The following is a 25,476-nucleotide window of genomic DNA, read 5'->3' on the forward strand; positions in this document are numbered from 1 at the left end:
AAGTTAGCGTCTAATCTGACTGACAGGAAGGAGAGGAGAGCCGAGCGACGGAGGAGGAGGCTGACCTTTGTACTGGCAGACCTTCTGGATCCACGACAGAGGGTTGACCTTCATCAGGGAGTACGGCACGCTGATCACATGCATCATGTTCATCACGCTCTGCAAACACACACACACACACACTCCAGCTTCTGCTTGTTTCCTAGCTAAATATCCAATTTAAGATTTCTAAGATAAACTTCTAGACGGGGTGAAAACAAATTTCTAGGCGTCATTATTGACAGTAAACTCAAGTGGAAGCCACACAACAGGTACGTCCAAAGCAAAGGCTCAAAAAATATCACCTGTTTAACAAAGCCAGGTCAGTCACAGATGACATCACATTACTGTTCATTAATCTGAGGTAATAATTACAAAAACTACACTACAGACATTTAAAATACTACAAAAAAGAGCAATAATAGTAATTCATAAGATGCGATATTTAGAAAACACTACTTGTAAAATCTAAATAATGAAAATTAATTGTCTGTGAAACTACAGACAGCTCCAATTCTTCACAAAACCAAAATTAAACAATTACTGGAAAAGAATAAAAATCTTTATAAGTTAAGGGGGAATCAAAGTTTAAAATATGCAAATGAAGAACTACTAGAATAAACTTTTTTGTATTAATAAATGGAGTCAAAAACTGTTTGACTGTCCCAACATAAAACTGGGCAAATCATCATATTATTAGTGATTATTGTTGGATACGATATATAATATCAATAATCAATTATTGTTGGTGTTTTATATTGATGCCAGCTTTGTTTTTTGGTGAATTTTAAAGAAACAATGATTGTTCATCCCCTCTAATTAAAATTAAATAGATGCTATTAAATATGGGTTTGGTTGTTATATATGTCTGGATATATAAATGTAAGACTACTACCACTGATGTTTTCACATTATGCTTCACGTTGGAAGTATTTCCTGTACATATTAAAGGAACAGAAAAACGTCTGGTGTGTGTTCTCACCGTCAGGATGCCGTGCCACAAGCCCACGTCCTTCTTAAAGTCCAAGACGTTCACTATGGTTTCAGCTGGATCAGAGGAGGAGAAAGGGTTAACTCCCCCATCAGGGCAGGACGACCTGCTGTGTGTGTGTGTGTGTGTGTGTGTGTGTGTGTGCGTGTGTGTGTGTGTGTGTGTGTGTGTGTGTGTGTGTGTGAGGATACCCTCGGTGTAGCTGCAGGACTGGGTGAGAGCCTGGCAGTGTGTTAGCAGAGCGATCCTCGTTACCGTGACGCCCAGAACGCTGCCGTCCTTACAGGTTTTATACTGACAGGGGAAACAGCAGATGGAGCATCGCAGTCAGGAGCTTTCAGTGTGAAGCTAGCAAAATCTTTAGCTTTAATCTGAAACATCATGCAGTTTAAATATAAAACAGATGAATGTGTCCTTGATTCTGCTGCAGATCTTCTGTCAGAAATGTTTTACTCAAATCTGGAAATCATCCCAAATCAAGTTTGCTTGTTTTAAGTCAGTAATTAATTAGTACTAGTTCTATTGCCAGATTATTTCATTTACAGCAAGACAGTTCTCCATGTTTTAAGTGAAATAATCTGTGAATGTTGTTCTGTGAATCTCCCTCAGACTCTTGAATGGGTTTTGCTTCCTAGTTCTATAAAATTTGTGGTTATTTTTTGTTGTTTGTGCATCTTTTTTCCACCACAGATCTTTCTTCAACTAAACTTTCCACAGGGTTGCTTGGGGATTTATCACCCGTTGATAAACAGAATTCCATAACAAGAGCTTCTGTGAAATTTTAAAACAATAAAAGCTTTTTCTATTACACTTTTCCTTCCACTCAACTTTCCATTGATAAGCATGTATGTAGCACTCTTTGAACAGAGCCAGCTTCTTATCCTTCTTTAGAGTGGGTCAGTGACGATTCCCTTCATCGTGTCAGCCATAACATAGGCATTGCAGGACTTTGTTTTATTTTAAAAATTATTGGTTTTATGTAATATTGTAATTTTCTGAGAAACTGATGTTTAGGTTTTCATAAGATGTCATGCAAAATCAGACATAAATAAACCTGAAATATGTCACTTTGTGTGTGTATTTCAGATGCATAAGGTGGCACTCTTTAACTGAATTAGGGAAATAAATATTATTTTGTTTTTTTGTTGGATTAAAAATTGAATTCATAAACTATAAAACTTGAAGCTATGCAAGTTTCAGTGCGTCTGACAGAGGACAGCCGGTTCTGATCCAAACAGGGAACTGCCGGTTCTGATCCGGGTCCGTCTGGAAGCTCACCTCTATGTACGCCGTGTCGTTGTTTGCGTCCTTGATGTGCGGGAACCAGTCTCTGGGAGGCTTGGAGAGATGCTTGGACTCCGTTACAAACCACAGCAGCTTGGGCCATCCTGCAGGGGGCGCTAACATGTAAATTCCTGCTGAACGCAGCGTCAGCCATGATTAATGACCTGTACTCCAACCTTTGAATTGCGGGATCTCTCCTGTTGCGCTCTTTGGAAGACCCTTATGGCAGGCATCGCTGGTCAGCGCCACGGTAACGCCGCAGCTGCCCAATAAAAACCCGATCTGCTGGCTGCCGGCATCCTATTGGACGACAGAGGGAAGCAGGAAACGACATTTAAACATTTAAATCAACAACTCATGTTTGAGATAAAGGGTTTGAATAGTTTTAGAGACGTACCAATCAATCGGTTGGAGACCGGAACAACTACAGAAAATATGACATGTTTTCCAGTTCACGCAAGGATAAAAAGTAAAATCTCCAACATTTCTAGAACAGCGCTGCTCTTTATGGCGGCACGTTCCAGCAGCTCTACTACATTTGCTCTGATTTATTCTTTTTTCAGACTTTTATTCATCATTTTTCATGTTGTATCATTAAATATTTGGACAATTATTCCCTCTGGGTTTGGATGCTGTGAAGCTGGAAGGATTCGTGGTCTTACGTTTTTACTTTCAGACAGCTTTTATGACAGGTAACCATGGCAACAAGGTGTTGTTTCACAACTGGGAGCTGCTGATTAGCATCTCAAAAGCTCAACTAGTTCCTGAACTACGACCCCAAATCCCACAGGAGCTGAAAAGAAGGAAGTTCAAACCATCCGTCATTCTAACCAAACGGCCAGACAGATTTAAAGAGGAGCAGCAAAAACAAAGGAGGAGGATTAGCAGCTAGCTAACAGCTGATGATGTCATCCAGGACATGCCGTCCAGTTCCAAGAATAATCTAAAAATTCCTTTATTTTCTGCTAAACTCAAATCATCAATCAGGTCTTCAGAGAGAATCATTGGGGCTGACCTTCCCTACATCCAGATTTAGGGTCACAAAAAGAGCAGCTAACATCTCTGCAGACCCTACACATGCTGGACATGCTTAAAGTAAAAGTCAGCACTGAAGAGCACTATTTGTAAAATAAATAAATGTTAAAAAATTACATATTTGTACCTAATGTTTCTTTTTGTTTGCACAATAATCTTAAACTATAAAAACACAAAATCTTACCAAGTATTTTTGGTCTAGTTGTGCAGATTATTCCACTTATAATAAGACATTTATTTTTCTATGTTCTCAGTGAAATAATCTGCCAGTGGAACTAGAACTTCTCCAACAATATTAAGGAATTAATGACTTAAAAAAGCTCCTTTATCTTGCTGAAAAGTTAGTTATAAGTTATTTTTGTGTGTTCTAGGATATCTGCAAACTAGAAACTAGACAAAAACTACTTGCCAAGACCTTGTGCTTTTGCAGTGTAGCCAATAAATCTGATTGTAAATGTTGCATGAAAATATCTGCAGGACATTTTCTTCTCTTTTGTTTCAAACTTTTAGACTAAAACAGGATCAATCATAACTGGACTCATCAGGTCGGACCTCAAAGAAAACTAAATGGACATGAGCAGGAGAAGACTGATTTGTGCGTTATTAATTTATCTAAAGTTTGTAAATAAACTGATGCTTAAGCTGCAACAACATTTTAAACCTTGCAGCAGAAACACAGGCTACCGGCTGAGGGAGGGGTTAAGAGAGGTGGACAGCGCGCAGCAAGACATTTTCTTACTGCAGCAAGTAATCAGAGTGTAACCATGCCAACCGTGACAGGCAGCACGTCTCGGTGTTGGCTCCCAGATTACAGCAGAGGACTCGGTGTGCTGAAGCACAACTGACAGCTGGAGGCTCAGTAAACCGGCAGAACGAACGTGTTTCCAGATAGAAGCTGCTGTCAGAGGACAGACAGACCTCAGACCGGTTCACACCGCAAAGGTCAACTACATGACCCCGTGTCCCAACAGCAGGGGGAAAGAGGGGGAGGGGGGCGTACAGACACATGTTTCTCTTCCCGCTGCTCCCTGTTCAGACCGGATTAACTTCTTAGGAATACTTGTTGCCAAAAACAGATAAGACCGACGATCCGAAGTAGTTTTCCCATCATCACCGACAGGACAGAAACACGTCCAGCAGGAGGTTAGAGGTAAAACGCTGACAGGGACGAGGCGGAGGGGATTAACGTCACACATCACCTGACCTCCAGCTGGGAGCAAAACGAGGAACTCAAAGACCCAAGAAGAAGAAGAAGAAGGAGCATCTCTGATTGGCTGGCTGACTTACTTTGCGACTCAGCGGCACCTCGATGGGAACAGGAACCACCTCAGCCAGCAGGCAGCCGTAGAAGGCCACCATGAAGGCTACTGGGTCGTTGTTAGGAAACACCAACGCCACCTGCAGGAGACACAGAGAACAGCAGAGAGGCGTGGTTTAACCTGTGGTTCAGCAACGCAAACAGACGAACGCAAAACTGCAAAAACACAAAATATTACCAAGTATTTTTGTTTTGTGAAACTTTATTTTGTTTATGACATTTTTTCCATGTTATAAGTGAAATAATCTACCAGTGGAATTAGAACTTTTTTCATCAATATGAAGGAATTATTGACCTAAAACAAGCTTCTATATCTTGCTGACATGTTATTTCTAAGTTTTGTTTTATTTCAAATGTACTGAGCTATCTAGAAACCAGACAAAAATACTGAAGAAACTATGGATTGTTTAGATCAAAGCATGTGTTGGAATGGTCTAGTCAAAGCCTAGTCCTATATCAAACATCTGAACACTCACCCAATGTGACAAAGATTGGCCTATTCTATTTTGTAAATAATATACATGTCTGCCACACTTCTCTTCTGATTCTTGCTAAATTTACCACAAAACATCCCAGAATAAATGGAAGTCTAAAGGTTTAAAGGATGTGAATACATTTGCACTTCATAAGTTAATAAATAAAAGTCTGTTTTAGTCAGATTGAACAGATGAGTTTCTGTCTGCACTCAGTTTCACATTTGCTTTATTTCTTGTCTTACAGACGGTGTTACTTAGGAACAGAACACCAGGCCGATCTGGCTGAACGGATCGTAGATGTATTTTTATAGAAGTCAATATGTCGGATGACGTCTGATCAGCGGCTGATTCATGTAGGAGACAGAAAGAGGAAGCTGTGAGGGGTCGGAGGTGACTCACCCGATCGCCCGGCCGCACCATCGGCTCCTGCTTGCTGCCCAGTTTGTGGAGAATGTTGTAGGCCAACTTGATGCTGCGTGACCACAGCTTCCCTGCAGGGGGCAGCACAGAGAATATGAGTGTGAAAAAGTCCACAGGAAGTCAGAATGAGATTCTTTGTTCTCTGCCTTGTGAAAAAAACACTAAAAAAAAGGAAGAGACCACCATCGATTGATTCAGTTTCTATAGGTGATTCAGCTCCTAATAGACTGACAGAAAATCAGCCACGGGAGAAAGTAAGTACACCCTTAACACTTTATGCAATTTTTAAGACTAAATGATCCTGATTAGTTGACGATCATTAAGTCCAACCAGCTGCTGCTGCAACATTTGGACACATGAAGCGAAATTAAAGATGTTTGGTCAGAAAACAAAACCCAGGTTTGGAGAACCTGCACTTTTCATCAGTATTAAGGAATTATTGACTTTAAACAACAATAAGCTCATACACTCCTTGCTGAAAAGTTGCTTATAAGTAGGGTTGGGTGATATGATCATCCAATATGATATGACCGTCTTTAACAAATCTAGCAGATGATTGGCAGCGATAAGCCCCGCCTCCTGACTCTGATTGGTTGTTTTCGGTCGGGGCATGTCTTCAGACTGCATTAGTAGCTCCAGCAGAAGGTGGAGGAGATAAATTTTTTACAGATTATTTGTCTCATAAACTGTCATCACTTGGTGACAGTTTAAACAAATATGGAATAAAAACTATTTTTGTAAAAGTTACATAAAATAGCTTCAACTGGAATTTATCAAGACAACGATTAATCAAAATTCTTATTATGAAAGATTTTTTTTTCAATAGGTGATAAACAATATGACAAATGCCCACCCCTAGTTGTAAGTTAATTTTGTCTTATTTCAGGTATATTAAAGGTATATTGCATTAGATTTCAGGTTTTTGCAGTGTGCATGTGAGCGCCACGCCCGCTGAGCGTCTGCTTACCGTATGTGAGGACGTAGAGGGGTTTCCCCGCTGTGTCCAGGCTGGTGAGGCAGGGCGCTTTGGGGGAGATGGTGCCCCAGCGCTGCAGCGCCGCCTCCAGGGAGGGGGGCCAGTTAGTGACCACGCCCAGCGGCTCCCCCCTCACCGGCATCATCTCCGCCCCCTCCGGCCGTGGCTGGTTGGGGTCCGGCTGCTGGACTGGAGGGGAAGCAGAGAGATGCTCTGAGTGTCATAAAGTTTTAATTCCTGGTGCATTCGCTGTTGCAAAACCAACATGGCTCCAGTAACCGACGGCAACGAGGCGAAGCAGCTGCGAGGCCGAACACACGCTGCACCTGCTGCTGACACGCGGCTGCAGGACGAGTTCATGAGCAGAAAATCCATCAAACTGTGACTTCATGCAAACTTCAGAGGTGTTAACTGTTACAGGAGCTGTGAAACTATTCACCTCCTTTAGTCAGGTTACAACCACAGATTTTAATGGATTTCACAGGAATTTCATTTGATAAACACAAAGTAGTGCATCATTTTGAAGTGGAGGAAATTATTCACGGTTTACAAATTAAACACACCGTAAACGTATTTACAGAAAAGTAATTTTTTTCTTCTCTCAAATCTAAAATGTATAGATTCTTTGTACAAAATCTACTCTTAATATTCAGCAAATGGCCTTTCTAGAGTCTGGATATTTCAGTTAATGATTAATCGATTACTAAACTGGTTGATGGTTATTTCAATAATTGATTAATTTGTATAATTGCTTCATGTATTTGGATCCTTCTTGTATAGGAAGTAAAGAAAGTAAATGACTGCTGACTGAAAATGAACAGACAGCAGGACAGATGGTGAAGTCTGAGCAAACCAAGCGTTACGCCTCAGAGTGGCTCAGGTCAAAGGTCATCTTCATCTCAGAGGTTCTGTAAACATTTATTCTCCATCTACGGCTTTCTGACCTTAATTATCTGTATAGAGAAGCATTCATCGTGGATTTTTAGAAGGAAATTAACAAACCAGAAAATTCTCCAGGAAGATATAAAAAAATAATATCAACCATAAAGTTTGATATTAATTTCAACCATCAGTGAAACTTTATGAGCTGTCACCGGTCTGCCAGAAAGTTTTTATTGCCAAAATATTTGGTGACCAACAGGATTCCCTCACATGACTCCTTCATGTTCATTTTAAAATGTAAAACATTAAAGTTCATTATGAATCTCTACAGTAAGAAAACTTTATAAGTCTGAGAGACTAGGAAGTATTAAAGGAAACAAGGAAGGAAGGATGGAAGAGAAAAAGAGGAAGGAGGGTCGGCATAAGGGAGCAAGGAAGGAAACAAGGAAATAGATGAAGAAAAAAATACAAATAAAAAAAACAAACAAAATAAGAGAAGGGGAAGAGGAAGTACATGGAGAAAAATTAATCAGACAAGCAATGAAGAAAGGACACAAGAAAGGAAATGAAATAAGGAAGGAAAGAAGTGGAGGACGAAGAAGCAAGGATAGAACAAGGAAGGAATAGAGGGAGAAAGGACATAAAGAACAAAAGACAAAGGGACAGAGAAAAAACCACAAGAACAAAGGATAGGAAAAAAGTAAACGGAAAAAAGGAGGAAGGAAGCATAGAAGGAAAGGAATGAACAAAAGATATAAAAGGAAACAGAAAAAAAGGATACAAAAAGTAAAGGAATCAAAGAAATGGAATGAGGAAGGAAGTTAGTAAGGAACTAAGGAAGGAATTAAATTTTTCTATATTTTTATTTTATCTGCAGCAGTGGCTTTAAGGTTCTAACAGTGACATAACTGTAAACTACGGTGTGGCTTCAGTTTCCACGGCAACTATTCACCACAGAAACTCTTAGAAAACCGTGCAGAGGTTTAAGAGTCACGACTCGGCCTTAACAGAAAACAGTGTGCTAACTTCCTCTCAACGTGGAGCAGAACAACTGGAGAGACAAAACTGACAAAACTCCATCAGTCTGGATTCTGTCAGAAAGAGTTAGAAGTTAGGAATAAAATTAGGCGTTTTTTAGTAATAACTCCTCTGGAAAACGAAGCATGTGTTGCTGCTGAACTGAGAGTTAAATGTGAGTGAGGACCGACAGGCAGGAAGTGATGCAGACATGACGGCGGCGTCTAACCCTCCAGAAGCTCATCAAAGTCGTCGACGAAGAACTCGCGCAGCGGCGGCCTGCGGGGCTGCTTCAGCGTGTTGACGAGCTGCTGGATCTTAGCCGACACCCGACTGCTGACTGGAACACCTGGATGAAGCCCAGCAGAGACAGCAGGCTGAAAACGGCTGGAAAACAGAGCTGGAAACAAAACGGCCAAAAACCACAGCCAGAAACCAAACGACCAGAAAACACAGCCGGAAACAAAACGGCTGGAAAACAAAGCTGGAAACAAAACAGCCAAAAACCACAGCCAGAAACCAAACGACCAGAAAACACAGCCGGAAACAAAACGGCCAAAAACCACAGCCAGAAACCAAACGACCAGAAAACACAGCTGGAAACAAAACGGCCAAAAACCACAGCCAGAAACCAAACGACCAGAAAACACAGCCGGAAACAAAACGGCCAAAAACCACAGCCAGAAACCAAACGACCAGAAAACACAGCCAGAAACAAAACGGCTGTTAATAAAACAGACGGAAAACAGCTGGAAAATACAGCCAAAACAAAACGGCTGGAAAACAGAGCTGGAAACAAAACGACCAGAAAAAACGGCTGGTAACAAAACGGCCATAAAACACAGGATCAGAAACTATTTCATCTGGAAGACGCTAACGAGGCTCAAACAGCAACTGATCCAGAACTGCAACTCTAAAATGCTAATACAGAAATTCATTATGGAGTCATTATTTCAGTTCAGGTCAAAGGTTAAATACCAGGAAGGAAGGACGTGAAATAAGGAAGGAAGGAATCAAAGAACTAAAAAGGAAGAACAGCGGAACGGAAGGACAGAAGGAAGTGCTCTGCACTTCCCGTTTAAAATGCTGCTTGTTCTATTGGCCTCGCCCCCCACTTCCTGTTTACAGATCTGCTGGTGGTGCTGACCCCGCCCCCCACTTCCTGTTTACAGATCTGCTGGTAGTGCTGGCCACGCCCCCCACTTCCTGTTTACAGATCTGCTGGTAGTGCTGGCCTCGCCCCCCACTTCCTGTTTACAGATCTGCTGATGGTGCTGGCCACGCCCCCCACTTCCTGTTTACAGATCTGCTGATGGTGCTGACCCCGCCCCCCACTTCCTGTTTACAGATCTGCTGGTGGTGCTGACCCCGCCCCCCACTTCCTGTTTACAGATCTGCTGATGGTGCTGGCCCCGCCCCCCACTTCCTGTTTACAGATCTGCTGGTGGTGCTGACCCCGCCCCCACTTCACGCCTTGGCTCACCGTCGCCGGTCTCCATGCGCTCGGCGTTGCCGTACTTCTGCGTGCTCCTGGCGATGGTGCCCATGTTGGACATGTGGTGCCGCTCGGTGTGGGAGTGGGACGAGTCCGACGAGTATCCCGTCACGTCCGGCTGCGCCGAGTGGTTCTCTGCAGGAAGACGGACAGGAAGCAGTCAGTCAGTGCCACTTCCTGTTGGCGCTACGCTCCATTAGACCCGTCTGACCGTCACTTTGTGTCACATCCTGCCGCGGTCAGCAGTCTGCTGTTTCATGACTCAGCGTTTTGTTCATGTAAACACTGATGTGAAGCGAGCAGCTTCTCCAAACATTGTCACATAATCTAGTTACAGCTATAAAAATCTGATGAAGTTATTGTCATAAATCATCAATATTCAGCACGGTTCATTCACTTTTCAATTTTAAATCAAAAACATTTTCAAGGAAAGTTTTTAAACAGAAGGATAAGGTAATCTAAAATATATCAAAATGTTATATTTTAAACCATTTCTGTAACACACTCTATAAACAAAATACAAATTTAATTTAAAAAAATGTCCCACTTTCAATAACCAAATTGAGATGATCAATAAGTTATTAGGTATAATAAATATTCATTACATTGAAACAATCCAGACAAATCATGTTAAGTTAAATGAACTTTCTGCTCATATTAATGCTTCAAAACAAAGAAAATTACAACAAAAAAATCTATAAAAAATGTTTCTGCTAAATTCTCTGGCATTTAGCGAACAGAAATAATTTAGGTAATTCCCTAAAATAGTCAAATTTAGCCTGATTTAAGTACAGATAGTGATAAAAATGTCTGTCTTTAGCTGTAAACAATGTTTTCAAATTGTTCTTTTAATCAGATGTTAAATTGCACTTTATTACAAACTGAGCAGTTTGATTATCAAACACATTAAAGGTTGAAAACAATGAAGCATTTAAAAAATGTAAAGCACCGTAGGAACCCTGAAGATGTTTTACTGAATAAAAGGTAAAAATAAATAAATTTAGGTTTGATCTTTGTGAAGTTCGGATCCGTTTTTGTGTGAATTATTCCGTAAGCCGGATTTGGACGCTCAGATCCCGGTCTGGACCTACCCTCCGACTCCAGAGGCGGCGGCCACAGCATGTCCGATCCAAACTCACAGGACCGCCGCAGAGAGCCGCCGTTCTCCGCCACGCTCAGAGCGCCCTTCCTCTTCAGAGACAGGTGGCCGATTCCTGCAGAAACACAGCGCCGTGTCAGAACCGGGTCAGAACACGAGATGCTGCAGGAACAAACGCTGTGACATGGAGCTCTAGTCACCCTAAAATCCAGGCTAAAATACTTTATTCATTAAATAAAACGTTAGAACTCATTGAGTACTTTAAAAGGCTGTTGTAGAAGCTGACGGCTATGGGCAGGAAGGAACTCCTGTAGCAGTCTGTATTACAGTGGTTCCCTGGAAGCCTCTGACTAAAGACACTGTTGTAATAAATACTCAGTATTTTCCTAAATTTTCTTCATTTTATTTTGTGGCTTTTGATTAAAACAGTTTTAATTTGTGCTTTCTCAAGGAGTTTTCACCAAATAAAGCTGAAAAATAAAAGAATCTGAGTTATAAAAAAAAAAATTATCTGAGAATTAGGGCCACTGCAGACAGAAAAAAATATGTAAATTTCCACCAAAAAACTTAGATGAACCTTGGATAAAAGCAAAAATTAAAGAAAAAATGTGATTTTTGAAACTCAGTAATGCCCAAGTTTTTTTTAGGAAATTTCGGAAATTAATCTAAAAATTTCTGAGATTAATTTTGCCGGAAATATACTGCTTTATATATATATATTTAAGTTTTAGGCTTTCATGGCGTTTCAGCCGGTCACAGGCTAACGTTCTAACCGTGATGCGACTGTGACAGCAGGCTCTGCTGGTGGTGCGGCTGGCCCAGGTGAGGGTGGCCCAGGTGCGCCAGGTGCGCGATGTGCGTGTGCGCCAGCGAGTCGGCCAGCCGCCCGGCGTTCCCGCTGCCTCCGCTCTGCGTGGACGACGACGACGAGGAGGTGGAGCCCAGGTGGGCGGGGCCGAGCTGGGAGGGCCGGCTCATCCAGTGCTCCATGCCCGTCATGTCGTCGCCCGGACCCGCCTCCTCCTCTGAGCCCGACGACGAGTCAGAGCACAGCGGCGACAGCCCTGGAGAGTCATGGGAGGATGTTACTTTACACAGCAAATACCAAAACATTCAACATGACAGGAAAAGTTAAGGAAAGAAAAACTCTTTTACCTGCTTAGTCAATTTTATTTTTATAGCAACATGCCAGATCAAAGTGTTTTATACCATAAAAACACAAAAATACAGTGTTTTTATTTGTTAATGTAATAATACAGTAACCAATTATGAAACAAGCCAATGCAACAATACATCTAAATGAAATTAAAAACTAGTGATGGAACTCAATTCAATTGTTTAATTGATTTGACTGCAGACTTTAATTAATTAATCACATTTTAATCAAAAACCATACCTCAACAAAAAAAGCAATATTTTAAATTCAAAAACACTTTTTGCTGCAAAATTATTAAATAAATCAATTATTCTATTTAGGCAATATATATGCTGTTGTCCGTTGCTGCTGTTTGTGAATGTTGCTTGTGCGTCAGATAAACAGGTGTACCAGGAACATGTGAATACAAAGGTTCTGGTCAAAATCTTTGTATATAAAAAATTAAAAAAAATAGAAGCTATTAAAATCTTTCACCCATTAAAACTTTTATGTAGTTAATTAATAAAAACTTCTACAAAGAAGGGATGATTGTTTTAAATGTATTGTTAAATCTGTGGGGTGAAATGATATATTTTTGGTTTTAGTTCCTCTGTGGCTGAGTATCTGAGGAGGAAGAACAACCGTATTGATTTGCTGCTTTGGATTTCTATGGTCCTGTTTTTTCTTGGATTTTTGTTTCTGTGCTTGGATCAAAGCAGCTGAGACTTTTTGTTTTAGGACAGGCTCAATGTTCCAGAGCAGGCGGGAACACGAAACGTTAGAAACGAAGGTGAAAATCCCTCCATTCCTGCCGAACTTCATGAGAAAAAACAAAATATTCCTGATGGCAGTTTCCAGAAAATGAAACATAATGTTCCTGCTGGCCTAACGCTTCACATCCCTGATTAAGATGTACAACAATAGAATCATTTATTAAAGCAGCAATAAAAATCCCAACCTGTAATTGTACGTTTATTGACAGGCCCACAGCATCACAGATTTCCCACCTTACAGTGAGCCTGAGTTGCTTTTTCTAAAGTGTTTGCTGCCAAAAAGCTCGACCTACTGAACAAACACAAAACTAACTCTAGATCCCTTCATATTTTCACATAATTATTGCCCAGACTGTGACATAGAGACGTTAAGATAAGTAGTTACAACATATCTGCCATATTAGAGTGACATGTTCTCTTTTCTTTCCAGTTTTGAAGAAGAGAAATTGGCATCTTGCCCCACAAGGAAATCTGATCAACTTAAAATATTTTTATAAAAAATCTTCATTAAACTTATTTTATACAACTTTTTGAAATCTGTCATATTTATTAAAAAAAATTTCTTAATGTTATTTTCCACTCACAGAATAAATTAACGCTAATTAAAATTTTGATTTTTAAAAATCTTTTCATTGTGAAATTCTGCAGCTGCAAAAAAAGATTCATTTATTGAAACACACATCTTTACAATTAGCGTTTTTTTCACACCTGATAATCCGGTAAACTGGAAGCTGCAACATTCGTTCCATTTCCAGCTGCTGCGATTTGTTTTCTCCCTGCTGAGTCAAACCCACCAAACGATTTGAGAAACTTGTTCCCTTCCTTACCTGTAGGGGCGCTGCACCAACAACCACTGAAGGAAACAACATGAACCCCTCTGAAGACACTGAGTGCAACTTCCATCTTCACTAAATGCAAACAAAAGCAAAGCTGCGTCCGATTGTACCGGTTGGAGGATTTCTGTTTTGTCTTTGGTAAAAGACAACAAGCCATTTCTCCTGCTAGCACTAGGCTAGCAAGCTTGTTTTGGTTACATTTACCCAAAATGCCGCGCGCTGTCGTCCACTTCCTGCTTTTGGAGCGGTCTCCACTCTGCTTTTTGTTCACATAAACATTCAAACTGGACCAGAGTTCACTTCAACCAAACAGACAGAGGTTTGTAGGCGGACCAGAATTTGGTTTTGGTTTGATTACAAATTCACATCTCTCCACACCAACCAGTTTAGGGACAAGCAACAGTTTAGGGCCAGAAAACAAAATATTTCAGCTTCCAAACAAGGAATTAACTTATAATTATCTAAACTATGGAGATTATAAATGCAAAAGTCCGGAAAGAAAAAGATTTCCAATAAGACAAATTTGCCGTTGCAGTACTGTGACCTTTCAGTGACTGAGGCAAAAAGCTCAGCAGCTCAGAGACACCAAATGTCAGTAATTAGTGAATCGGATCTTGTGGCTTGTCAGTGAAACAGCCACAAGAACCAATTTGGGTCCAACATGCTTCAGGCGGCTGAATTTCCTGCTCTGAACAGCAGATAATTGTGAGAGCAGCCGATAAGGCCTGGTGAGAGCCGCTGTGTGCAGACATTTAACTAAGTGTTGCCAGAACGGTGGAAAAACACGACATGATGCGTTCAGGGACACGTCAGCTCTACTTAACCATGTTCTCAAAGGTTAAGGAGCAAATTACAAAGGAACAAACTTATTATATTTCCTTCATTAAGATTCAATCAAAACCAAAATTATTCCATCAACTGTGGTTATGGATGATCTAATGAGCTGATGAGTGAGGTAAAGGTCAGCTGCGCTGGCCGTTTTCTGGACCGTCTCTCAGCAGAAATGCTGCAGAAGGTGACAGGGTTCAGCTTTTACAGGGTTCAGAGAAACCTGCGGCCGGTTTCTCTGTAAATCCCTCCGTGGGTTTTACACGCCACAGAGAATGTGCCTGGTTGCAGTTTTGGGTGGGATGAGCGTTCCTCTGTCAGAGCCGTCTGAGAAAGCAGAGAATCCTGTCTGAGCACAGGGCTGCTTCTCTGGTGGAGTCAGGAGACGCTACTCATTCAATATGAGCTGCTAACGTCACAGCTAACGTTAGCATCTCTATGAGGTGGATCAGAGAAAAACCTTGAGTCTGCCTGGGAGATGACCTGGTGTAGTGAGAGCAGGTTTTGTTTGTGCGCTGTCACCTGGAGGCGTGTAAGCGTCCATGGAGGTCTGGACCACCAGGGAGCGCCGTTTGGAAGGCATGGGCACCGCCATCTTCCTCTCTACGTGTCGCGCCAACACGGCCTGGACCGCCTCAGTGTGGACGTCTGAGGAACAAAGACAGGAAGTTACACGTCTATGGACACACAGGACGACCTTTAGCCTGTTTGTCGTTTTCAAGTTACCAACTCTGAGCTAATTTTCATCTGTTTTTGTGTTTATGTTATGTTCATTTTTAGCAGGACAGACAGAAACACTAAATAAGAGTAAGATAACGTAAGTAAGTCTTCTGATGTAGCCTGAACCTACCTTTTAATTTTGACATGTTGGCTACAGAAGCTTCGTTTCTACTACAAAAATGCACAAAACTTTTTCTATATTCTGCTAATAAGACTTCCTTTAGCATCTTGCAGGCTTCTCTCAGAGTGAATTTGTTCAGATATTAATCTTCCAATAATTTCAAAATTCCTGTCAACTGTAAACATTTTTTAACCCAAAAACATGACGGGCTGCTGGATGGATGACTGCCCTCGCACCCAACCACCAGGCTTAGCAAGTTTTCTGGGGAAAAAGTTGATATTCACTTGGAAAGGTCACAACCAGCTAATCCCAGTACTGCACTAAACCAGACTAAACAAAACGTTAGAATTTCTGAAAAAACCTGAAAACTTAACATAATAAAAACTTTTGTTTTTTACCCAAGGAATACTTAGTTAAGCTTGCTTTGAGATCCACTGGCTGATTAGTGCAATTATTTATTTTAATTGTATTTTTCTGTGTTAGCATTTTTCTTAAGTATTGTCAATACTTTCTTCCTATAACATATATTTTCATATTTTCTGTAAAGTTTTAACATTTTTTAACACAAAAACTCCACTGGTGGCCCGTCTCTGCGCCTCTTCCAGCAGGTTTAGCAGGATTTCTGGGGAAACCCAGACACGTCTGACTGCAGACAGAGTGTGAAAGATTTCCAAGGTGTTGCTCTCAGTTTGTGAAAACCACAATAAAACGGTGCAGCTGGTGTTTCTCTGGGACGAAGCGTGGATCAGGTGGGCTCCCCCGTACCTGATCGGTAGCGCTCGTCTCTGGTTCCGGACGTTCTCCGCCGGTGGAAGCGGGCGGCGGCCGGGGGGCCGAGCGGGGCCCGATGAGACATGGGCCCCTCCATACCTACAAAAGCAGGCAGAAAAGCTTGTGGACACACGGACGGGTTTTTACAGGAACAACATGTATATGCACATGAAAGCAACAGATAAGAGCGCAATAAAGGAAAAACAGAAACATGGAGGTGATTTGAAACGGCAGAAAAATTTTATTTTTCTGACTTCATAACCCAAAATAACCAACATAAAACCAGAAACATGCAGTTATTGCATCTCTGCTCTGCAACAGAACATCTCATCCCTCGACCCAAAGCTTACCCTGGTGTGTGTGATGTGTGTGTGCTTTAGAGACAGGGAGCGACTGCAGCCTGATCAGCGACTGATTCAGAGGAGCAGGCCCAAGCTGAGCTCCAGGGAATCCTAACCTACATCCACTAATGGCGGCTCAAGACTCCATCAATAGAGTACAGTGTTCAGACTACTGTATTCCTCCTGATAGCAGATCGATACTCTAGCAGCGCTATGGGAATATTTCAGCTGAGTGGGCGAAGCGGGTGTGTGGAGGGGGTCAGAGGTTGCTAAATTACCTCCAGCATATGCCCTGATCAGCTTGGACCTCTTCTTCTCATAACCCTTCTGAGTGATGTCCCCTGTGAACAGATAGATAGGCAGAGAGTGAGAGAGGCAGTCTGGCTGCGAGCGACGCTTCTGCTTTCATCAGATATGTTTTGGTTGCACAGATGATCATCTTTTTGTTTTAGGATAATCACTGCAGCCTTTTCTGTCTCTCCCAGTCTTCAACGTCTTTATCTGACTGTTAATCAAAGAGAAAAATGTGAACATAAAGAAAACAAGATGAGATGAAGCGATGCATGATAATGAAAATGAAGAATGGAAAAACAAGACATAAATCATAACCAGATCACCATCCTCTTATCTGAAATATAGCAAATTTAACATTCAAACAAAGATAACCTGAGTAAAAACAAATAGCAGTCGTTAAATTTATAAATGTGAAAATATGGTTCCCCCCTCAGCTAAATCGTGAAATAAATGTGATTAACCGCATGGTTTTGGTCCAGTTTCACTAGAAACAACCACAACTGATTGATGCTTCGTGCAAAGAATCAATAAATCACTTAAATAGAGCCAAAGAATCAATAAATCACTTAAATAGAGCCAAAGAATCAATAAATCACTTAAATAGAGCCAAAGAATCAATAAATCACTTAAACAGAGCCTGTCTGGCGATAGGAAGTAGGCTAAAATATCCCAGAACCAACACATCAGTTCTGAATCTAAAAGCAAAATTCAAGAACTGATGAAAAACAAAGTGAGCTAACTTTAAAAAATGTAAGTCTGCATGTTTCCATCGACTGATTTGTGGACAGTGGGGAACCTTCCCAGGAATGGCCGACCAACAAAGTTTACAACAGCAACAAGTCTAAAACTTTCCAACAAATCACAAAATAACCCAGAACCACATCTGAAGCTCACTAAGGTTAGCGTTCATGATGTAAAAAAGACTGAAGCCACTGCTGAACTATAAACGCTTTCCAGAAATCATGTTGAAGATCCCTGAGACTTGGAAGGTGTAGATCGGGTTGCAGTTACTGTAAAACTGCCGGTTTCAGAAAATAAAACAACACAACAGTCAAACATTGTGGTGGTCAGTGGTTGATTTGTTCCTGGATGACTTGGGACAATTCATGGAACAGTGAAATCTGCTCTCTATAGGAGAAAGTCAGTTTGTGACCTAAAGCTCTGGACTTCTTTGGTTTTGCTGTCAGAGTTCTGGGTTCTACCAGAACCTGCAGGGATGTTTCAGGCATTGTTCACGACTCCAACATGAGTTTGTGGGTTCAGCGTCCAACAGGAGCTGCAGTGACGGATCGTCTCTCCTGGCCGGATCGTTTATGATTCATTTATGTCCGGCCTTCTGAGACACGGAGTAACAAAGTGCTCCCCAAACAGAACCCAGAGGACGTATGGATCCATACATGAGAGCAAACACATAAACTCATAAAAATGGAAGTGAAGGCGCGAACCAGGATTCAAACCCAGGATCTCCTTTCTGCAAGGCAACAGCACTACCAAACGCTCCACCAAAAACTCCAATTTCTTTCGAAATTCAGTCCTAATTTGAGCTTTGTTGACCATTTTTATGACACTGGGAAAAACAGAGAATAAAATAAAATATTAATTGCAACTAACACACATTTTCCAGCTCTTCTCTTCATCAAAGTCAAAATATTAAATATGTTGTTTGCCAAAGGAGCAATAATGCATAAATAAAACATATTTTATTGTTCCAAAAAAGAAATGGGTCTTGTGTAGAGCTGCTGTTATTTATCAGTGTCATCAATCATGTTGGCTATAAACATCAGTTAACTCCAGTATTTTAGTTTTATGTTTGTTTGAATAAATGTATCTTCATATTTATAGGACCTTGCATAATGTCTTGTGCATATTGTACATAACATGCAGTATAGTTGAGCCTGAAATTATTCCTGCTTCTGGCAGATTTTTAAAAAATCTAATAAAATGTTATTTGTGTAGCACATTTCAGCAACAAGGCCTCTCAAAGCGATTTTTATAAAAACACAGAAATACAAAGTCATAGGACACACAGGCAACAATCGAAACTTTTAGTCAAGTGACATCGTTCATTTTTTCAAAAGCAGCTCTAACCAGGTGGGTTTTTAGTCTATATTTAAAGGCACTCCATGTTTCAGCTGTTTTGCAGTTTTCTGGAAGTTTGTTCCAGATTTGTGGTGCATAGAAGCTGAATGCTGCTTTTCCACATTTGTGGTTTAAAGCCATATTAATTTTGCCAACATCTTTCTTCTGACTGGACGTCATATTAACATTTCAGAGCCTCTCAGCCAGAATCAGGACTTGATTAGCACTGGGAGTACCAGGGTTTTCGACTTCTCCCCTGACGTACCGAAACAGGGTCAAAAGACCCTGAGTCCAAACTGACGACTCTGATGGCTCAAATTAGCCTCCATTCATCTCTTCTATTGTTCTATTGTACATGTGGTCGTTGACCGTCAGGCCAGAAGGTAGAAGTGTGAATAGTCCATGTTGGGGGTGGGTATCTATGATACCTACAGGAGATCAGATCTCCTGTAGGTAATGCTCTTCAGTTTAGTTTTGAAGCATACATGAAGTGTTTTTGGAGAGATGTGACTAGGGCTGAAACGATTCATCGAGTAACTCGAGTAACTCGATTACAAAAAATCCTCGAGGAAATTTATCTGCCTCGAAGCTTCGCTAAATTTATTGTATTGTAATAAGCAATGCTGTTAAATACGCAGCACACTGGTCTAGCCGGAGGGTTTTTGTGTTGCACAACGCTACCACTTCCGTTAGCACCTGGAGCACACGTGCTAAGTTTGTAGCTATGGAGGGAACCGGAGAATGCTCAGAAGGAGAACCCCGAAAGTGACAAAAAATGTCAAAAGTTTGGGAACATTTTAGGCTAAACAGAAAGGACAATACAGCGCAATGCATCCACTGCAAAGCAGAATTGGCGTACCACAACAGCACGACATCAATGTTGCAGCATCTGAAGAGAAAACACCCGCTACATGCATCCAACTCGTACACGGTTGCCAACAGGTAACGTTTATGTTCTCTTTGCTAACTACGTTGTGTGATAATCTGCCATGTTATAGATGTAAATTGAGGCACATTATTTTGCTAACGTTACATCTAAACATAGCGGTTACTTAACCGGGTGTAGTGTAAATTGTATGTGACGGTGGAACTGAGAGAAATTATGCAGGACTTAATGTAAGTTTGTTAATAAAAATACGCAGCAACAGATTACAGGCATAAGCTGAAAAGCATTTATTTATTGGTGTCTTTCCATCCTGAAAAGTTACAGTCTTTTCTTCTCGCTACTGTTATGTATGAATTAGAAATTTTTGATTAATATTCCTAATTCTAAATTTGTTTATACCTAAGCAATCAAGAATAAATAATAGCATCGTTTTAATAAAAATAGCAACATTTTTGCATTTTATCATGACTAGTTAAGGCTGCAGAACTCTGTACAAACTCAAACCTTTACATTTTGAGTAAGTTTAATTTTTCCCTAACATATAGATTACATTCTGTTTTCCAATACATAAAAAAACATTTCACTGCATTTAGATTTTTCTGTGATGGTTAAAAATAATGCTTTTAATTAAAGCATCCTCAAAATTGCGTTATTATCAATAAAATGTTAAAGTTAAATGAGTTGTTTACTTAGTTCTTTAACGTGTATGTGTATTACTCACTGAAGATAAATACATAAACTAAAAACTGGAGTATAGACATTTTTATAAGCATATTTGTGAGCCTGCCACTTTATTATTTGAATATAATTTAATATCTTAGTATAACTTTTCTTCAGGTTAAAGCAAACTACTGTTACAAGTAAACTTTCTAAACTACAAACATTTAACTGTTAGGGATGCTCAAAAAGGAGATATTGGACTGATCTGGACTAACTGGTGTTATTGCAGATTTGCCAATAGTTTATTTTATAATTTTTTTTATCCGATTACTCGATTAATCGTAAGAATAATCGATAGATTACTCGATTACTAAAATATTCGTTTACAACAGCCCTAGATGTGACCTTTTGCAGCTGATCCATGATGTTGTGCTGCATTATCCAGGTCATTTTGCCAAATGTACATAGAGTTTGCAAAACATACAATCTGTTTCAAGAAATATGGAAAGGTTTTTCTAAAAGAAATTAGTAATGTTTCTCTTTGAAATAAAGCTAAGAGGGTTTAAAATGACAGTTTAGAAATAAACTAACCAAATTAATTGTGTTGATCCACCTCAAAAAAATCATGCAAAAAGTGTAAGCAAAAGAAATCTGGGAGACTTTGCAGGCGACTGCTTCACCTATTTAGTTCACAAGAACTAATGGCATTTATTTCAGTCATTATTTGCGGGGGGTGACCAAGGTTCCATCACTATGTGACAGCTGGTCAGCAAACCTGGCAAACATGATTGATATGGCAGCACTGAATGCACATGTGCTTTATCAGGCATGCATTGGGGTGCAGGAGAGACGGGTGGACTTCCTGGTTGAGCTTGCAAAAGAGTTCGGTAACTCTCATGTGAGTGAGAAGAAGGCACACAAGGAGAAACTGCTTCGGCAACAACCTTCCACACCCAGCTCAGGCAAAAGGGCGAAGTGTCAGGTCAACCATCGATGCAGGACGCGTGTCCTGAGGCTGAAACATCATCAGTGACCCCTCACACCCCACCATGGACTGTTCTCCCTGCTGCCCTCTGGAAAGAGGTTCTGCAGCAACCGGTGCAGGTCCACCAGGTTCTGAAACAGCTTTTTCCCACTTGCCATCAGACTGCTGCACTCTTAACTGGACTGCACTCAAAAACTGGTCTCCACTTTATACCTTGCACATGTACAGAGCTAAATAACTTCTATTTTACTGTCAGTCCTGCACTTTATATTCATATTTATATTCATATTTTATACTGTATTTTATTTTACTCTGGAGTAACCTCACAACATTGGAACCTCAAACACTGTCCTGAGCCGTATGCAACGAAATTTCGTTCTGTATTCACCCTGTGCATGCAAAATGATAATAAAGTCAGTCTAAGTCTAAGGAACAATTGTGCAACTGTGAGATGCGTTGAGGCCATTACCAGGGTACTTATAAGGTAATGGCCATATTCACAGAACAAAAGCACCTGCTAGATAAAATCCTTCAGGTCAATCGACCCATCTCTGGGGTCCAAAGGTAGAAATGTTAAATGACCTTTCTCTGGTACGTAAAGAACCTGGAGAAAACTAGAGATTAGGGTGATGGCAGGCAGGTTTTCCTAAGGACTGTGGAGACGTGTGAAAGACTCAGTCCAGGATTAACTACCTCACAGAGCAGAAGTTTCCTCCATCAGTCTTAGCGAGGAAACCCAAGGAGCTACATGAGCTAAACGGCGCTCTGCAACCAAAGAGACGACGACATCAGCGGCCCTGTCATCAAACCGAGGGCGGCCATGACAGTGGACAGACACAGAGGTCAGTGGGTGACAGGGAAGGTGAGGGGTTCATTACAGTCCCTGAGGGGGGTCTTCACTGCCATGGCAACCTTACACCAAACCAACACAATCACCAGCTATCAATCGCACCCTACGGTCTGCACAGCACCGCTAATTTCTGCTGATACTTCCTGGTTTACCCCAATTAAATGTTAAACTGCCTCTCCAGTTGCTGATTATTGATTATTCTTTGGAAGGTCAGGGAGAGTAAACAGAAGATGTGTAACTTCATGCTTTACAGTTTTCCCAATAACAGGAGAAAATGGGGAATAATTTGTACTTGCAGTAAAACGATGGATGTTTTCCACTCGCTAAGCTATTTTTCTGAGTCGTGAAACGCAGACAAACTACCAGAACACAGGCAGTCATTCACTTCTCCTCAACCTTTTTAATATCTTGTGTTTTGACACACAGTTTTCTAAAATTAAACAAGATAAACAGCTTCAGCAAATGTTGCTAAACCGAGCAGAAGGAGCATCTGTGTGGAGTATTTTCAGCCCTGCTCCAGAGCTGCAGTGGGTGTTTCCTACAGCAGGATGATTTATGTGGAACCCGACCCAAACAAACCAGTAATGAAGGAACATGTCAGCAGTTAGACTGGGACGGGTTCTGGAGGACAATCCGTCTGGGTTCAGGTGAACAAAGAAAACAAGAATAAATCACTGCTGGGTCGAATCTTTCTGCAGACAGCAAGACTAATGGAGGACTGTGTAAGTCTGAACACAACCAGACAACAGCTTCTTCACACTAAAGAGTTTACAGTCATGAGGAAAAGAAACACTCCCTCCTACAGATGATTCAGCAAATAATAAAAATACATTATTATAATCTGAACAGGGTTTTACTTTTGAGCTTTCAGCAACTCTTAAAACTTTTTCAAGACTATTATGAAGAAAATGTAAGAGACTAGAAAAGACTGGTGACGCTACAAAGCTAGCTAGCAATAGTATATCAGCAGCTAGTTAGCAGTAGCCTCAATGGCCTCGAGTCACAAACGCAATGAAGATGCCTGCGCATCACTCAAAGTTTAACCTGTCCTGTGAGAAAAAAAATGATGAAATTGTTCTGCCACGACAAAATTTAAGATGTGATTAACAAATTCAAGATCAACTTACATTTTTAAAATGAATTTAAGACTTTTTAAAGATTCACAGACACCCTGCTGACCTAACTTCTATGTAAAGATGCAGAATTTATTAGCGACCAGGTGCTGCGGATCATCAGTGGGACGGGTCCATAAAGCTGCTCTTTTTCCAGTTTGCTGGCCTGCAGAGTTCAATGCCAAACCAGAAAGACACCAGCAGTGAGCTTTAGAGCAGAAACTGCTGCTTGACATCAGTTTTGGAAGGTATATTAAGCACATTTCCAAACTATTTGACGTCATTCTGCAGCTGTAAGTCTTCCCAGGAAGTCCACCATGATCAGCCCGTGCAAGTTTCAGAGAGTTAACTAAAAAACTCACAAGCTCCATCTTAGACTCTGCAGTTAGCAGGTTAAATGTTCTGACAGGAGAGGTGAAGAAGAATGAACATGTATGGCTGTCTGGAAGGGCTTAAAGGAGAAAAACTACCACTTAGGATGTTTCACTAAGGATTTTTTTTACACCTGATAGTCTGGCAACCAAAGTCACAACATTTGTTACATTTTCAGCTGCTGCGATTCTCTTTATCGCTGCACTGAGTTAAACAAACCAAACCATTTGAGCAACCTGTTCCCCTCCTCGCCAGTGGGGGCGCTGCACCAAGAACTACTGAAGGAAACATCTGAAGACTCTGAGAGTAACTTCTTTCTTTATCAAATGTAAAAATGTAGTAGCCTCAGATTTCAGAAGTTGGAGGATTTCTCTTTTGTTTTTGGTAAAGACCAGGAGCCATTTCTCCCAATAGCGCTAGGCTAGTTGTTATTGGCCTCACTAGATACTCGCACTAGCTATCCAAACAGCTAAACAATCTTGAAAGATGAAGAAAATCCTGACGGCGATGACTGGTTAACAAAGTTTACTTCAGTGATAGTTCAATAATTTTCTTCTCCTTCCTTTTTTTGTGAAACTGTAACATGCAGAAATGCAATGTATTACAATCTAGGCTTTACAGAGCGATACAAATAAAATAAAGGACCAACATGGCATTGACTTTCAATGAAATGAGGATGTTAGCTAGCGATTAGCAACAAAAATTAGCATATGAAAACGGACTCATTAGCATAATAATAACGGGCTATAAACATACAACTTTACACAATACCATCATATTATGTAACATTACAGGTGCCTTAATGTTTTTACCAAGTAATACTCACAGACAATGCTTTAACAAACACCAAGAAAGAACTAGGAGGAGTGTAGAGCGGCCATTTGATTCTGGGCAAAGCACTTCCTGTCCATATTCTTCTTCTACTATTAACTTAAACAATAACTTAAAGTGACCACAAGGTGGCGTATTTCAACTAATAATAACACTAGTAATATTCTACAGTGTTGTATAGTTACGAAGTAAAAATACTTCACTACTTTACTTAAGTATATTTTGGAGTACTTCATACTTTCCTCGAGTATGAAAATTTTTGATGACTTTCACTTTTACTTCACTATATTTCCGAACTTAATTGCGTACTTTTACTCCGATACATTTTCAATGTGTGGTTTAGTTACTCGTTACAAAAAAGCGAGAGAGAGAAACAAAGTGTTTTGATCCCACCTACTGATTAGCAAGTAGCAAGCAGGCTACCGAACAAAGTCGGTACCCTACTTGCCTGGGCTGGTTCATCACCACCAATAGGATACACCTGTTTCGCTTCTTCCATTAAACACAAAGCAAGTCTGGCAATCAGCAGCAGCCACATGGAGGAGGAGACGGAGACCACAACGACTGCAACTATGTCGGACACGGCTCCAGCGGAACCACCAGCTGGTGATGAGAGCCCATGGCCTTAAACACAATATACTCTTTTGTGGGTGTTAAAGATTCGTCGTACCGCATGCAGTTTATGTTATTCCTGCCCGAAGATGTGGAAATTCTATCTTACAAAAACTCCCCGTCCAACTTGAAGAAACACATCGAGGTAACTTCTTATGAAATGGTTATAATCCTCCTGTTTCAGTAACTATAGCTTGGTCACTAGACACTACTGTATTGTGAAACATTGACCATAAAT

At 40.7% G+C, this 25,476-nt stretch overlaps 1 protein-coding gene across 4 annotated transcripts in view; it reads right to left on the bottom strand.

Annotated features, from left to right (window-relative positions):
* LOC111606237 (disco-interacting protein 2 homolog C-like) overlaps positions 1-25,476 on the bottom strand; it is a 61,602-nt gene that overhangs the window by 24,593 nt on the left and 11,533 nt on the right. For 2 of the 4 annotated variants that reach the window (XM_023326443.1, XM_023326446.1), the window contains exons 2-16: positions 16,836-16,898; positions 16,211-16,336; positions 15,127-15,252; positions 11,806-12,096; positions 11,025-11,147; positions 9,922-10,068; positions 8,668-8,787; positions 6,531-6,728; positions 5,543-5,634; positions 4,637-4,747; positions 2,491-2,614; positions 2,309-2,418; positions 1,222-1,324; positions 1,022-1,086; positions 66-159 (exon numbers count right to left, since the gene is read on the bottom strand). In XM_023326443.1, the coding sequence (XP_023182211.1) occupies positions 66-159; positions 1,022-1,086; positions 1,222-1,324; positions 2,309-2,418; positions 2,491-2,614; positions 4,637-4,747; positions 5,543-5,634; positions 6,531-6,728; positions 8,668-8,787; positions 9,922-10,068; positions 11,025-11,147; positions 11,806-12,096; positions 15,127-15,252; positions 16,211-16,336; positions 16,836-16,898 (1,893 nt within the window). The remainder of the gene's footprint in view (positions 1-65; positions 160-1,021; positions 1,087-1,221; positions 1,325-2,308; positions 2,419-2,490; positions 2,615-4,636; positions 4,748-5,542; positions 5,635-6,530; positions 6,729-8,667; positions 8,788-9,921; positions 10,069-11,024; positions 11,148-11,805; positions 12,097-15,126; positions 15,253-16,210; positions 16,337-16,835; positions 16,899-25,476) is intronic. The other 2 variants (XM_023326444.1, XM_023326445.1) reach the window with 2 other exon arrangements.

The sequence above is a fragment of the Xiphophorus maculatus genome, chromosome 21 (genome assembly GCF_002775205.1).
Source record: "Xiphophorus maculatus strain JP 163 A chromosome 21, X_maculatus-5.0-male, whole genome shotgun sequence".
Classification (NCBI taxonomy): domain Eukaryota; kingdom Metazoa; phylum Chordata; class Actinopteri; order Cyprinodontiformes; family Poeciliidae; genus Xiphophorus; species Xiphophorus maculatus.